Raw genomic sequence first — 14,652 nt, forward strand, 5'->3', positions numbered from 1 at the left:
CTCTCTTCCTTCTCTATCTTCTTTTCTTTTTCTTTCTTTTTTTCTCGTTAAAACAATATGGCAGGACTTATTCAGTGGTTAATAGATTGGCTAAGAAGTTTATTTTTTAAGGTAAGATTAACTTTATTACGTCTATTTGTATGCTAAGACATTTATAGACCGAAATGGAGTTAACTCTTGTTGGACTTCAAAACAGTGGAAAGACAACGCTTGTAAACGTTATAGCAGTAAGTAATCAGAATATTAAGCTAGAAATCAAACTGACATTATCTTAGTCAGGACAGTTTATCGAAGACGCCATACCCACAGTTGGGTTCAATATGCGTAAAGTGACCAAAGGTAACGTTACAATGAAACTATGGGATATTGGAGGACAACCTCGATTCAGAAGTATGTGGGAAAGATACTGTCGTGGAGTGAACGCCATAGTGTAAGTAGACTAGAGAGAAAGAGAGAGTATGGCTTGATATATGATACTAAAATTTTTTTTAAAAAAAAGATTTGTGGTTGATGCAGCAGATCGTGACAAACTAGAAGCTGCCAATACAGAATTGAAGAATTTATTAGAGAAACCACAACTGGCTAATATTCCTGTACTTGTCCTTGGAAATAAAAATGATTTATCAGAGGCCTTAACGGCCGAAGAACTGATTGAAGCATTGTAAGAAAGAAAGAAAGAAAGAAAAAAAAAAAAAAAAGAAAAAGAAAAAGTACTCACCTTAATAAATAGACACTTAAAGACTATCAAGAATAGAGAAGTATCATGCTATTCTATTTCAGCAAAAAATCAAGTGAATATTGATATTACATTACAATGGCTTATTAAAGCAGGCAAAGGACAGAAATAACCTATACTACTACTATTATTATCACTATTTAACCTTTATATACCATTTTATACATCTTATTGTTGTTATTATTATTATCCCCCTCCTTCTTATCATTCCTTTTTTTTATACACACATAAAAACGCCCTTTTTTTATATACTTTTTCTTGTGACTGAAATAATTTTGCTTGAATTTTGTATTCTTTGTCCTTGTACTACTTATGCCCGTAAAAGACTCGTTGCTTTGGATATATGAAGAAAAAAACACAAAGTAAAAAAAAAAAGCATACGATCAGTATATATCCTTACTAAAGTCCCTTTTAAAGCGATGATGTATATTTACCTTCAGACATTCCAGCCGCTGCTATTAAATCAGAAAGAAACTATAAGCTAATTAAAGCAAGACACCAAAGACAAGTAGAAAGACTAATTGCTCAACAATTACAAGAACTAAGAGAATATGAAAAGCAATTCGCAATCAAATATGATAAAGATCTATTTATTGAGCCTACTTTTAGTCTGATTGAAGAAGTTGACCCACAACATTTCTTAATAGAAAATGCAGATGCGATCGAGCACTTGGCATCATTTACACATGACGAACATGAAACTCAAGATGACAACGATATCATTCAAGACAAGTTGGAAGAACGGAAACAAGAATATTTGATTACTCTGATGGTAATAAATAATAAGAGCGCGAAAAAGGCAAAGATTGATTGTATCTATAGAAAAAGCACAGACAGGGCTTTGAGGAACTCTTATATAATCACCAAAGGCAGCATGAAAGACTATTTGAATACCAAAAGGAAGAACTCGCCATATTTGCTCCAGGGCTGTTGGATATAAAGCGAACAGGATTGCCAGCAACAACTACTCATCATATAGGCAACAGCGGCAATTCAAAACCACATAAAGAATACAAGCAATGGCCAGAATACAATACTTCGTCTCCTATTGAGCCAATCAATACCCCATCCATGAAAGGAAATCAGCCAATTCACCAGAAGAATACCTCATCTCATCACTCATCGCCGTTAAGAACTCCACCTACTGTAACAACACTAAAAACACCGTCTACTGTAGCACCATCGTCAAGTGCACCGCCTACTGTAGCGACATCATCATCTAAGGCACCACCTACTGTAACAGCAACATCAAGAGTTCCACCTACTGTTGCAACTTCGTCATCAAAAGCGCCACCCACAGTAGCAACATCAACATTAAATAAAAGTATGTCACCTACTGTAAAATTCTCGCTACCCAACAAAAGATTTACACCCTTTATGCCATTATCAAAGCCAAAGAAAGCAACACCGACTGCTGTAGTGCCACCTATTGCAGAAACTCCAAAAGGCCATATGAAACAATCACTTAAAGACCAAGATACAATATCACCTTCAAGTATCAACAAGAGCTCATCATCAATAAACCTATTCAGTACAAACGGAAATACATCATCAGCTAGTCTATTCAGTACAAAAGAAACCCCATCAAGCTTATTCAGTACAAATGAAGATTCATCGCCATCAGGCTTATTTAGTACAAATACCATGAATCAAGACAAAGTGATACCCTTAATTGATAAGGGAACCATGCGAATTATGAGAAACCCAGATCGTGTTGTTATATATGATGAAAATAATGTAGAAACTGTGTATGGTAGCCCTAAAGATTATGACGACGCGATCAAGGGCATAAATACACGCCCGGATAACCCTGTATATAGAAGAATGATGAAAAGCGTCAATCACTTATTTTTCAAAACAAATACAGGTCGAGTGGTCATCATCGGTCCTGTATCAAAAGTACGGCCCCTCATTAATGACTTCTTTTCATCCATTTAAGAAACACATCTTAAGCAAACTATTGATTATACGTGTAACCTAATGATAATTGTGTGACTTTATTCAAAGATCTGTTTTAACTGGGAGACTAATGAATAAAAAAAATAATGTATTGTTCGCCTTATACTTACCGAGATGTTAAGGAATGCACTGCCGTTATGGACATCGAATTAAATCCAGAGAGCACTATTAGTTTTTTGAAAGGCTTTCAGTGTCATGCTTTGAATTGTAAACAAAGATACCATATATATTTAATGCACTGTTCACATCGCGATTCCACACCGCACCACAACATTCACACTTGAGGACAGTGTACTCTTCGCTTTGATCCAGATGGAGTAAGAGAAGTAGATTCACAAAAGTTCTTGAAGCTCTTCTTGATACTATAAGACGAATGTTTTCCTTGGTCAGTAAACACGGAAAATATTTATAGACCAGATTCTGAGTGATCACAGGTAGTTCTTCACCATTCTCGAAAGGATACAAGAAATAGTAATTAGCAAAAATGAATCCAGCATATACCAATTGAGCGATGTGGTCAATTACTTCTTGAATCAATGTAACGAACCTGGGATATCTGCAAGTATTAGCCAAAGATGACTCGATTAAAAAAATTTTCTCGACGGTATCCCTGGGCTTTGGAAAGAAAACTCATGCACTTTCAGGGACCAAACGCTTGTCGTGCAGGCATGATGTTCGGCCCGAGAGAGTATCAAAAAAAGCAATCAATTCATGTATGATGCTGCATATCTTTCCTTCTAGTTTGAGTATAAAGGATGAATGATGATGATGATCTGCTCTAACAAATACCTTCTTCGTCCTCTTTCTCAAACAATGTCTCTGTTTCTTGCGGCGGAGATAAACGGAATTTTACCATATATGACAAGCTTAGTTTCTCAGGGTAAATCCTTGAAATAGACCAAAGCACATTTGTAATGTCTCAATATAAAGTTTATTGACTTTCATTTTGATTCGAACTGACAAAAGGTTCTTTCAAAAGGTAACGCATTAATTCAGACACCAGTTTAACATTAATGCTATTGCCCAAGGTGCGGTATTTTTGTTTCAGTGAGCTTGTGTTGGGAAAGCTAAACTGATCAGGAAATCCCATCAAGTTGGCTACTTCTCTTGGAGTAAAGTATCTTAATCTTAATGATTTGAGTAACTCTAATTGTTTGCCTTCATCAATATCTTTATATTCCATTGCTTGTTGAAAGACTATTGATGTCTATTAAATATTTAGCATTATGTGTGTATGTGTGTGTCATATGCTTCATTACATCTAAACTCTCGCTCATCTGCAGAATGGATCCTGTGCCTTGGGCATAATGAAAGTATCCTTTTGTAAAGCAGCAGCTACGTCTACTAGTCGGCTTTACAATATCAAATACTTGCATATTTTTAAGAAGCACTTTATCAGGCACTAAAAAGGCTTGTTCGTCAACATTAGGCTCCAAATAAGCAGATATTGCTTCCACCTCTGCTTCATCCACATACTCTTGTCCTCTATTGTCAATGAAAGCTTTGGACATTTTTGCAGAAAGAGGAATGTAGTTTATAATTGTGCCGGTAACAGGTACTGCAAATTCGTAGGGTTTATACTTGGCCAATAAATAGTATCTCATACGTGAATTAGGGATTCCAAGCTGTAAAGGCGTCAGTAAAAACTCTTGAAAGTTGTAGTCACTATGTTGTAAAGCATCAACAAGTATATCTCGTGAATCGGATTCCTACAAACACTATAAGCTCTCTCACGATCTCTTGATTTTTTTTTTACTTGCCTCGAAACCCTTTACATTCTCGACCAAGATATACTTTGGTTTATTTCTCATTTTTTTCAAGACATTCATCAAGTAAAGAAAGCTCTTGGCTCGTGCATCCTCGCTACCCTGCTGTAATCCTTGTCTGGTATATGGTTGGCATGGTGGTGACATAGTCCATACGTCTGCTGCAAAATCCTCATATTGCTTTGTCGAGAGAGTCTCGATCAGTTTCTATCGGAACCAGAAGGTTATGAACCTTATCTCAAAACTTTAAATAAGGGTTCACCTGTCCGACTATTTTTGGATTAAAGTTATGTCTGTATATCTAGTGAAAAGAGAGGCCAAGTTTCAGGAAGAACGAAAAAAAAAAAAGGATCATGGGTATAGAACTGACCTCGTTTGCGACTGTATTAATATCAAAAGCCTTTAATATGTCAACATCCCAACCAGCTAAATTGGCAGCATAATGCTATGAATAAATATATAGGCACGATACAAACTAAGAAAAGAGTGTCGCCACATATTGGGGCTAGTTTATTCTTTTTACCATTCCACCAATGCCTGAATAAAACTCGAGTTGTCTTAAGGGTGCCATCAGTACAAGAATAAGAGAGAAGGGGAACTAGAGTGTGGCTTTTTAGTCTTTTTGAAACAAATATTAAAGTCCGCTGTCAATTCTGAATTGACATTTTGTTGGGTGGAACGGCTCAGATAACAATTGAATCCTTAATTATTATGCATCATTGGTTTAAATTTTTCTTTTGCCCTTTTCTTCTCTCCTTCTATTTCTCTCTCTTTCTGTCTCACTATTGCATCCCCCCTTTTTTCCTAAACTAGTTCATGGGTACAAGGATAGAGGAATGGACGCAGAGACACACTTTCACTTGGAACATATGAGTTTCACGGCAGGGCAATTATCTGGTTTGATTATCACCAACCTTGTAGCATCTATCATGTCCTTGGCGGGTACAATTTGTGTCCTCATTGTTCATGGTATCATTTTAGCTTATCGCCCAAAGGTTGTAAACAGACTATCTCTCAGACTGATCGTCCTCTCCAGTATATTTGATGGCGTTTATTCTGCTAGTCAGATAGCAGTAGATCATATCGACAGCAGACAATCATCCTGTCGGGTACTTGCTTATATTTTAATATCAACGGACACAATGGCCTGTATGTGCTTGGCGGTTATTGGCTTAAATCTGGTGATGATCTTGGCTATGAAGGTATCAAGGACAAAGAAGCTTGAGATATTCTATTATGTTATCATTGCTGTTTCTGGTGTACTAGTATCCGTCGTACCTAGACTTGCACCTCATATCAGTGGCCCATTACCTAATGAGATAGTTGCCTCTTGCTGGTAAGACCCCTTATATAGCTCTCAGTTTATCTCTTTCAATACTAAAAGAATGATTGCTTATTAGGTATCATTATTATTTTGAAGGTCGGATGAGAAATCTATTCAATTGGGTAAAAAAAAAAAAAAGCAACTTGTTTTCTATTTCAGACGACGATATGCTAACCTCACTTATGCAGCTTTGGTATTATGGATGGTTACTCTTTTCTTCATTATTTGCGGCCATGTATGCCATCATTGCAATTGTCTTTATCGTTCGAGCCCGTGGAAACTATGCTGGCGCACTTGATCTACAATCTCGAAAGCAAGATACAGCTATTAGCTCCTTGTACATTCTCAGAAAACATGGCAACACCACCGATGTTTTTCGGAAAATAGCCATTCGGTGTATTTGTTATCCTTTAGGTAAGCTTTTGTTTGAATTTCTTAAAGTGTTTGCTTATTTTGATGCTTAGTGCCTCTCATTTCAAAAATTTGGGGAGTGAGTATAGAGATAGCGGTTGCAGCAAATGCACATATTCCTTACCCTGTATTCATTCTAGATCGATTATTTTCTAGCTTACTAGGTAAATTCATATGTTCAATATTTGGCATTATCGACTAACTCATCATTTATTCAAAAGCTTTCATGGTCTCTTGTATTTATTTTACAGACCCTGCTATTTGTACAGTGTTTGGTGAGATCATGGATACGATTAAGAGAAGATATGTGTACGACTACTACACAGTCTTATTTCAACCTGATCCTGAATCTGATGGAGATGATGCCGATTACCCTAAAATCATCAGAATCGCTCCTGTTCGAGGTGAAGGCCGAGGAGAACACGCAAGAATTTCGGCTCTGATAGAAGATATAAAGAAGAAATTGCTTGACGTTGGATCAGAGGTGGACGTAGGTGGGGTTTTTCCAGCAGACGATGACGAAAGTATCAATATGTATGCACATATCTCACGCGTTCCCTCAGTCGAATTACAGACAACCAAGGGTCAACGCACTAGCTCACTCGAAAAGCTTTATGACATCGTTACGGTGACATCCAAAAATGGCAGAGTTTATTTACCCAACAACAAGTTCACAGATAATGCAAGTCGATCATTCAAATCGTTCCCACAGCGCTCTCGGGCCTTTATTATTCCTCTTTTAAAACTGAACAAGTCAGACAATGGATCATCTGACCACTTTAATGGTGCACCCGGCCCTTCCTATCAACGGAACGAGCTTGGAGCTGTTGAAAGCCTTAGGCCATTCAAACACCCGCTCACAGCAAGGCTCTTACATTGGTTACTGGTACATGTCTTCAGAGTTAAGCCGATGGCAGTGACCGTCCCACCTTCGACGATCAGGATAAGCGACGCAGCCAATAGGACTAAATCAGCCGTAACCTCCGATGCATCAACTTCTAAACCTAGCGAGAATAAGGATTCAACAACTATCGATCGCAGTCGCAACCTATCTGCTTTATCTTCGGCTGTATCATTTGCACCACTATCTGTTGCGTCTCAAGATGACTTACTGACCGACAATCGATTTGCAACTGAATCCGAGATTGATTTTCAAAATGATACAGCTCAGGTATCCAACGTATCTCCTGATCCGTCCTTTCGGCATGTATTTAATGGTGCTTCTGAGCTTCAAGAGAAAAGAAAGCGCCTAAGGCGAATCTCAAGTATAAACATTGGCAGTCTGCAACGATCGCCAGAGTACAAGGATGACATTGCATTACAAGTACTTCAGGATAATACCGGCCCTGCAGAAGAAAGTACGAACAGTTCTTCATCACCGGCTGTCAAGTTTTCTACGCCGATGCTCAATCCAAGCAAGCTCATTTTATCTATAGGCAACAGACGGCCGTCAGCCTCGCTGATATGGAACAAATTCTCTCGGCCGAGAAGTAAGAGCTTTAGTTTTGAAGCTTCAAGAGAGATCGATAACGCAGACCCTATTGAGCTGCAACATGTTGATCTAAAAACAAGCAACGAAGAAGAGCAGGCTGTGATTGATTCGGACATAAGAAAGTATAACCGTACATCTGCCACTTACTCAGAACGCGAGCAGCTGTATGAACCATCCGTTCGTGAACCTCTACCTCGGTTTCCAAGCCAGCTCTGTCCTCGCCCGGCAAGGCAGTATTCAAAATCGAGCATTCCAAGAGCGACAGCAAGAGAGTATACGGAGGGCAGTGCTTCTACATTTGGTGAGTTGCTTTTGGAAAACAGAGCCGGTCAAAGAGAGCAACGCTTACCTCGAGCAAGCACATCAGAAGATATAACTGATTACTATTATTTGGAAGACAATTCTGACAGTTTGAACACTTTTCAAAACCAATCATCCAAGGCAGTAATAATGCCTATTTTATCTAATTATAGCAATGGAGCAATGACTATACAAAAGCCACAAGATTGGGAGGACATGAATATAGACTTAGAGTATGGAATTCCCGAAGAATGGGAAGCTATTGTAGACGAACAAGTGAAAAGACGTATTAGTAAATTATCTCCTCAAATATAGATTCTTTTTTATGTAAATTATGTGTAAATAATAAATGCAACTATGGTAGTAATCAAATCATACATATTTATTATTATAAAAGTGCTTCCTGAGCCTTTTGAACACATTTGGCAGCTTTGCTTTCAGCGCGACGGGCTAAAGACATATTCTTGTCATCAAATGCTTCAGAAATAGCAGGGAATACTTGACCAGAGTAGCCTGTCCATAATCCAGGAGCATAGACCACATGTTTGAACCATTCACGACCAGCAATACCATCAGCGTCAATAAAGCTTCGTTCAAACTGGACTAATCGTTGGTTCATCTTTTCTACACGCTTTGACCATTTGGCAGCCAATTTCTTGTCATCGTCCTGGTTGAATTTCTTGAGCTTTTCGTTCAATTGAGCCATGCTGGTTTCAAAGGCAGCAGCAGTCTTTAATAGAGTATGAACTGACTTTTTAAGCGTAGGGAATGTGTGAGGAGCTGTGTATGCGTGTAACTTGTGAACATAGCTCTGAAGCTCAGTAGAGTAGTCTATTGGATGCATAGGCAAAACGAGATCATCAGCTAAACGCAAGGCTAACAATCCAAAGATTTTTGTCATGGCAGCATGATATTCAAATGTAGGGTCACCAAATTTCTCCATATAGTGAAAACTATGCAGGTCAGAGGGTTAAGATTTATGCTTTTTTTTTAATTTCTTTTCCATTACCTGTCGTATACACTATGATATACTCCATAGTTTCCATCAAACGACATATCAATAGACGGAATACCAACATGATCCAAGAAGGCAGTGAAATCAGAACCGGACCCGAGCACACCAACGGTAGGCTTCTCAACAGGACCATTGGTAGCCTTAGATCTCTCGAGCCATGCATCGTATACAGATTTTCCTGTGCGTGGATCAGGAATCAAACTGGTCACTTCATACAAGAGCTTGTTTAAAGAAGGGGTAGCGCCTGGGGTAAAGAAAGGACCAGCAACAGCAGAATCACAGTTAATGTAGGCTGCAGCTTCTTCCTTAAGCCATTCAACATTTTCTTCAACCCATTCAGTAGAACCAATAAGACCATATTCTTCTGCATCCCATGAAGCCAAAATGATAGTACGACGTGGCCTCCATCCAGTTTGTAACATTTGACCCAACACGCGGGCGACTTCAAGCTAAAAATGAAAGCACAGCATTAGCAAGATACAAGAAAAAGCTGTTTTCAAACACATACCAAGGCAGCAGATCCAGATGAAGGGTCTACTGCGCCGTACACCCAAGCATCGCGGTGATTTCCAATAATAACGGATCGGTGTGGTTCAACAGAACCTTCGATACGTCCAATAACATTCCAAATGGGCGTTACGTTGTACTTTACAATATTCTCCATCTCAACAATGCCTTCACTGGGACCACTGTAGTACTGTACACCCTCCAAGCCACCAACCCAGTCGAATTCACCAAAGACACCATGGCCCTCTGTAGCTTTAAGAAGAGGCAAAGCGTCTTCCCAGGACAATGGAAGTGATGGAATTTTAGGCAGCATGGGCGATTCTTCCATTGGAATACGGGTGGCATTTTCTGTGGCTGCGTAACCAGGTGTCAAAGGATCACCAATACCTAATGCAATATAGCTAACAGATCCACGCTGCGCGGAACTTGGGGCCCTCCAAGGGCCATTAGGATAAGATTCTGCGGGAGCACCTTCGTTTTCCTTGCCGATGGGACCATCATCCATAGGATCTGAAAAGATCAAGACACCGACACAGCCGTACTTCTCAGCAGCTTTGATTTTCAAACCACGGACAGTGGGTCCGTATCGTACCAAGGCAATACTTCCATTCACTTGAACACCTTGATCAACCAAAAACTGGAAATCTTCCAATCGACCATAGTTGGCATAAACAACAGGACCTCTTGCCGTTCCGTTTTTGGAATATCCTTAAGAAGCAGTTATGTTACTGCCAAGGTCTACTCTACCTCTTTAAATAAATTCACTTACCATGAAACAATGGTACAATGTCAGGATTTTCGCTTGATGGATCCTCTTCTATTCTGTCTTCCTTGAGCTTGGCTACATAACGTAACTCCTCAGGTCCGGATACAATCTCCAAACGGCGAGATACAGGGTAGTTGAGCAATGGATAGTACGTTACGATCTTTGAGTCTGGAATACCAAACTCATTAAACTTTTGACGCGTCCATTCTGCTTGGCGCTTATCGGATAATGTTCCGGCGACATGAGGTTCTGAAGTATAGGTCTTTAGGTAGCTACGAAGTCTTTTAGGAGAAGGCAGATTGAGCATCATTTTTTCTGCTTCGGATAGTCTTCTAGAAGAAGTATCTTTTTTTTGTATGGATTTAGTCACGTAGAACGTTTTTCTATTACATATGTCATATTTACCTTCCACATCGTCTCCGTTTATGGTTAAAATAAGCAAAAGAGTAACTACTGCAAATGCGCCAATAATAAATAAGACAGTCAAGATAGTTCTCAAAGGACTTGGCTTTGGTGGCTCGAGTGTCATGGTGCGTCTGTTAATGAGAGGTGCTGTCTCTGAAGCCGAATTGCCAATGTGGGTATTCCACCATTTCTTCATTCTTTCAAAGGGACTACGATTTACTTGGTGTTCTTGTTCTTGTTGTTGACCCTCTATGGATCCATTTCCTTGGTCAGGAATAGGCGAATATTCCCGAGTTGCCATGGAAATATCTGTGTAGAAAAGAAATACTGTTTATCATTTGCCGAGAAGACGGACAAAATTTAAGGTGTCTGGTATGCGGTCTGCAAAAGGATATTTCTTCCTTTTGTGCATCTACGTGACACTTGAAATTACAGGCCTTTGCTTTTCGCCAAGAGGGACAGTCCTGTGCTACACCTTGTCAATGCTTTAAATACTCCCTTTATATGATAGACCATTTCTTTGACAATTGCCCTACTGTAATAAGTTGCTATTACTATACTATTAATCATTCATTATAGACAACTTATAATTGACAATAGAAAGAGATAGTTCATAACTAAAACATAAAAACATCACTACACAAAATGGGGTTTCTTCGGATTGACTGCCAAGGTGATGCCAAGCAGCTAAATTGCTTACGTAAGGCTGTAGTTGAATAACTCCATGGGAATATATGCTTATTTTATGACATAATGCAATAGCTAAACGACAGAGTATTTGACCATAGAACTTGTTCACCTCTTTTTGTTGTTACCAACTTCTATATTGACCTCTGACTGCATCTCTTGTAATTTCAATTCAAGGGCATCTCTGCCCTGTAGGGCAAGAGGATAGCCATATATTCGCATGCTCTTATTATAGAGAGGCTCATCACCATCCTCCATTTCTAACGCCTCTTTGAGTTCTTTGGATATTATGCCTGATTACTTCTTACTGACATCATTAATTAACTGTAGTTCTTCAAAGAGCCTCCCTTTGACAGCATTTGATATACCCTTCAATGATCCCGTTTGTCCTGATGGCTCCTCTGTTCAAGGATGAGAACAGTCTCAACACTCATGCCCTTTTTGGTCACAATGAAAGCATGTAATGTCTGTAAGTATTATTTCCTCAGATATGCCCAACAGTCTGGGACTGCCTGCCTCATTTCTAGGTACGATCACAAAGGACAAATCATCAAAGACAGCAGGAAAGACTTCTTTGTTTTGGCTGGAGGTTTTTGGTTAGAATATATAAAATAAGTAACTTGAAATGAACGTAATTTGTGTCTTGTTCATAAAAGATTTCACTACGTTCACATGCATGATCATTTCTTCTTTCAAAGCACACTTTTTTTTTCTTAAATCAAGCTTGAATCGTCTATCAAAGGATAAATAGTGAACTTCGTATCCTATTGGAATTAAGCGAGATTCAAGTAAGAATATTTGTATCTCTTCAATTGCGATAGGCTCCTCTTTAGTTTCTTTTATAAGCTTTGTACGAAATAAGCTGTCATAGAGTTCTGGTATCAAAAAGGCTTCGTTTAATATTTTTCGTAGAGGCTCTTTCATTTCCTGAAAAAGAAATTAAAAAAGAATATACTCTCCGCCCTTATCGACACTGTCCCACCCCCTTGCCCCTCTTTTTTCTGTACCTTTTTGCTCGTTGACCGAATGACAAGTCAACAAAGAAAGAATGTCCATTAGAGAATTGAAGTAAGTTTATTACAATCATTAAGAACTGATTCAAAACTTATAGTCAATAATAGGGAAAAGGATTTTGAGGCTAGAGCAACACAGCTAAGATCGCTACAAAGTAAAAGATAGACATATATAATATATTTATACATGAACTAACACAAGATAAAGCTTATAGAACAGTGATTGCAGCTTCAAGTGCGGCCGTCATTTCTGTTTTGGCAGGATTTCCGGTAATGTTTATAATTATAGATACAAAAAAGAAGAGAAAGTAATAAACAAGGAGGAGGGAATATAGTTTGACTCTATAAAGACTCGTATGCAAACACATCATTACAACTCAATCATGGCCTGTGTACGGACGACTTATGCAGAGGAAGGAGCAAGAGGATTCTTTCGAGGCATGATACCACCTTTGATCACTGTCAGCATCATTAAATCAGCATCATTTTCTATTTACGAAAGCACAAAAAAGTCACTTATTCAGCGTGGAATATTCAACAATGACACATTAAGATCAACCATGGGTGTATCAGCTGTGAGTGGTGGCGTCAGTGGCGCATTCATTGCCTTATTGAGTTGTCCCTTGGAACTTGTGAAAATTCAACGACAACTAGAATTGGTATTACTCAAAAGACAAATAGCAATGGGCCAAGTGTCATCACATGAAGTGGTTGAAGCATCGAGCTGGAAATCGGTAAAGCAAATAATCAATCGAAGAGGCATTTTTGGATTATGGAGCAGAGTTGGATGTCATTCAGGTATGTATTCGCGCGCACACATAGAATACGTGGTCTAATATAAAATGTTAGCGAGAGATGCATTAGGTACAGGTATTTATTTTGGTGGATATGAGACAATGAAACGTCAGCTGTCAGGAGATGGAAATCAGTCAGGACCATTGGTGCATTTCCTATCAGGCGGACTATGTGGTATGCTGAGTTGGTTATTTGTGTTCCCTGTGGATGTGATCAAGACCAATCTACAAAAGGACATCATGCTAGATAACCCAAGATACAACAACGCATTAGAATGTGCCAAACATCTTGTCAAGAAGAATGGCTTCCGTGGATTATACCGTGGCCTGAATGTGACCTTGATTAGAGCATTTCCTATTCACTCATTAAACTTTTTGGTTTATGAACAAGTACTACGAGCAATTCCTGCTAATAAATAGATTTTTCCATAGAATTACTATTAATTTCTTATGACAGCTGGGATTTAATACTATATACATGAAGAAAGATAAGCATAGTAAAAAGAAGACTCTTAATGCTGATGCATATTCATATGATTATTCTAACTATCATTCCTGGATATATTAATTCAATGTTAAAGGACACCTTTAGATTTTTGAATAGATCATAACCATAAATAGAAAAGTGTCAGTGCATTTACGTAAGAATATCCTTGGCATGAATCATCTGCTCGATGGCTCAGATGAAATTGGACCAATGCTATGAGCTTATTTATTCTAAATGCAGTAGCCTTACTGAAAGGAAGATATATAAAGAACTCTCTCTTTTTTCTTTACTTTGTTCACTCTTTTTCTCAGACAAAATGGGATTATTTTCAAAATTTAATAAATCACCTAATACCAGTAATAGTGCACCACCACCTTACAGTGCAAGCAATAATATGAGCACAAGCTACGCACCACCATCACCTCCTCAGCAACACGATAATCCTGATAAAAGACCATTACCTCAGGGATGGATATCACAATATGATCCTAATTCGAAAAAATTCTTTTATGTCTATACGCCTACCGCATTACGCCAATGGGAGCATCCAGCCGATAAACCATTGAATACAAGAGGAGAGAGTAACTCTTACTATCAGCAGCCACAACACCAACAACCATATCAACAATCTCAACAGTATCCATACCAATCATCGCCGTATCAACAACAGCAACCTATCATGATGCAGCAACAACCTCGCTATGGTATGAGTGGTGGAGGAGGATATGGTAAAATGGCTGCTGCGGGTCTTGGTGGAGGTCTTTTAGGCTTTATGCTTGGTGATGCTATTGGTGATGCTAGCCATCCAGACATTATTGAAAATAACTACTATGGCAATGACTATAATGATTACGGTGGTGGTGGATTTGATGGCGGATTTGATGACAACTTTGATCAAATAGGATTCTAAGCTCTGTGCATGCGTGTGTATATAATTATTGTATTAGAAAATAAAATGCACTCTGTAAATAATTCTGTTTGTCTTTTCTA

The 14,652-nt window shown here is 38.6% G+C and overlaps 7 protein-coding genes across 7 annotated transcripts; 5 read left to right on the forward strand and 2 right to left on the reverse strand.

The window, feature by feature from the left end:
- Positions 1-8: 8 nt before the first annotated feature.
- RHIMIDRAFT_211452 (putative ADP-ribosylation factor-like 10C) lies at positions 9-975 on the forward strand. Its single transcript, XM_023607196.1, has 5 exons — positions 9-111; positions 159-227; positions 276-430; positions 500-661; positions 731-975. Exons 1-5 carry the CDS (start codon positions 58-60, stop codon positions 846-848), a joined length of 558 nt encoding a protein of 185 aa, XP_023470011.1. The 5' UTR covers positions 9-57; the 3' UTR covers positions 849-975.
- Positions 976-1,098: 123 nt separating this feature from the next.
- On the forward strand, positions 1,099-2,834 carry RHIMIDRAFT_265667 (uncharacterized protein). The gene is made up of 2 exons (XM_023611839.1): positions 1,099-1,508; positions 1,559-2,834. Exons 1-2 carry the CDS (start codon positions 1,506-1,508, stop codon positions 2,672-2,674), a joined length of 1,119 nt encoding a protein of 372 aa, XP_023470012.1. The 5' UTR covers positions 1,099-1,505; the 3' UTR covers positions 2,675-2,834.
- A 372-nt stretch (positions 2,835-3,206) lies between these two features.
- On the reverse strand, positions 3,207-5,053 carry RHIMIDRAFT_265670 (cytosine-5--methyltransferase). Its single transcript, XM_023611840.1, has 6 exons — positions 4,985-5,053; positions 4,832-4,906; positions 4,724-4,762; positions 4,456-4,668; positions 3,955-4,404; positions 3,207-3,902 (listed from the first exon to the last, which is right to left on the reverse strand). Exons 1-6 carry the CDS (start codon positions 5,030-5,032, stop codon positions 3,627-3,629), a joined length of 1,101 nt encoding a protein of 366 aa, XP_023470013.1. The 5' UTR covers positions 5,033-5,053; the 3' UTR covers positions 3,207-3,626.
- A 186-nt stretch (positions 5,054-5,239) lies between these two features.
- RHIMIDRAFT_60103 (uncharacterized protein) lies at positions 5,240-8,340 on the forward strand. Its single transcript, XM_023615457.1, has 5 exons — positions 5,240-5,797; positions 5,862-5,907; positions 5,974-6,199; positions 6,250-6,360; positions 6,418-8,340. The coding sequence occupies exons 1-5, from the start codon at positions 5,298-5,300 to the stop codon at positions 8,301-8,303; spliced, it is 2,769 nt and encodes a 922-aa protein (XP_023470014.1). The 5' UTR covers positions 5,240-5,297; the 3' UTR covers positions 8,304-8,340.
- Positions 8,341-8,376: 36 nt separating this feature from the next.
- On the reverse strand, positions 8,377-10,586 carry RHIMIDRAFT_286096 (Zn-dependent exopeptidase; the record flags this gene model as incomplete). The annotated part of the gene is made up of 4 exons (XM_023613348.1): positions 8,377-8,941; positions 8,998-9,452; positions 9,512-10,218; positions 10,280-10,586. 4 exons carry the CDS (start codon positions 10,584-10,586, stop codon positions 8,377-8,379), a joined length of 2,034 nt encoding a protein of 677 aa, XP_023470015.1.
- A 2,005-nt stretch (positions 10,587-12,591) lies between these two features.
- Positions 12,592-13,595, forward strand: RHIMIDRAFT_197056 (mitochondrial carrier; the record flags this gene model as incomplete). Its single annotated transcript, XM_023606164.1, has 3 exons — positions 12,592-12,651; positions 12,717-13,179; positions 13,231-13,595. Coding segments are annotated over 3 exons (888 nt in total), but the record flags the coding sequence as incomplete, so codon positions are not given.
- A 338-nt stretch (positions 13,596-13,933) lies between these two features.
- On the forward strand, positions 13,934-14,623 carry RHIMIDRAFT_60114 (uncharacterized protein). Its single transcript, XM_023615458.1, has one exon. The coding sequence runs from the start codon at positions 13,979-13,981 to the stop codon at positions 14,570-14,572; it is 594 nt and encodes a 197-aa protein (XP_023470017.1). The 5' UTR covers positions 13,934-13,978; the 3' UTR covers positions 14,573-14,623.
- Positions 14,624-14,652: the final 29 nt, after the last annotated feature.

Source organism: Rhizopus microsporus (assembly GCF_002708625.1).
Source record: "Rhizopus microsporus ATCC 52813 unplaced genomic scaffold scaffold_2, whole genome shotgun sequence".
NCBI classification, from domain to species: domain Eukaryota; kingdom Fungi; phylum Mucoromycota; class Mucoromycetes; order Mucorales; family Rhizopodaceae; genus Rhizopus; species Rhizopus microsporus.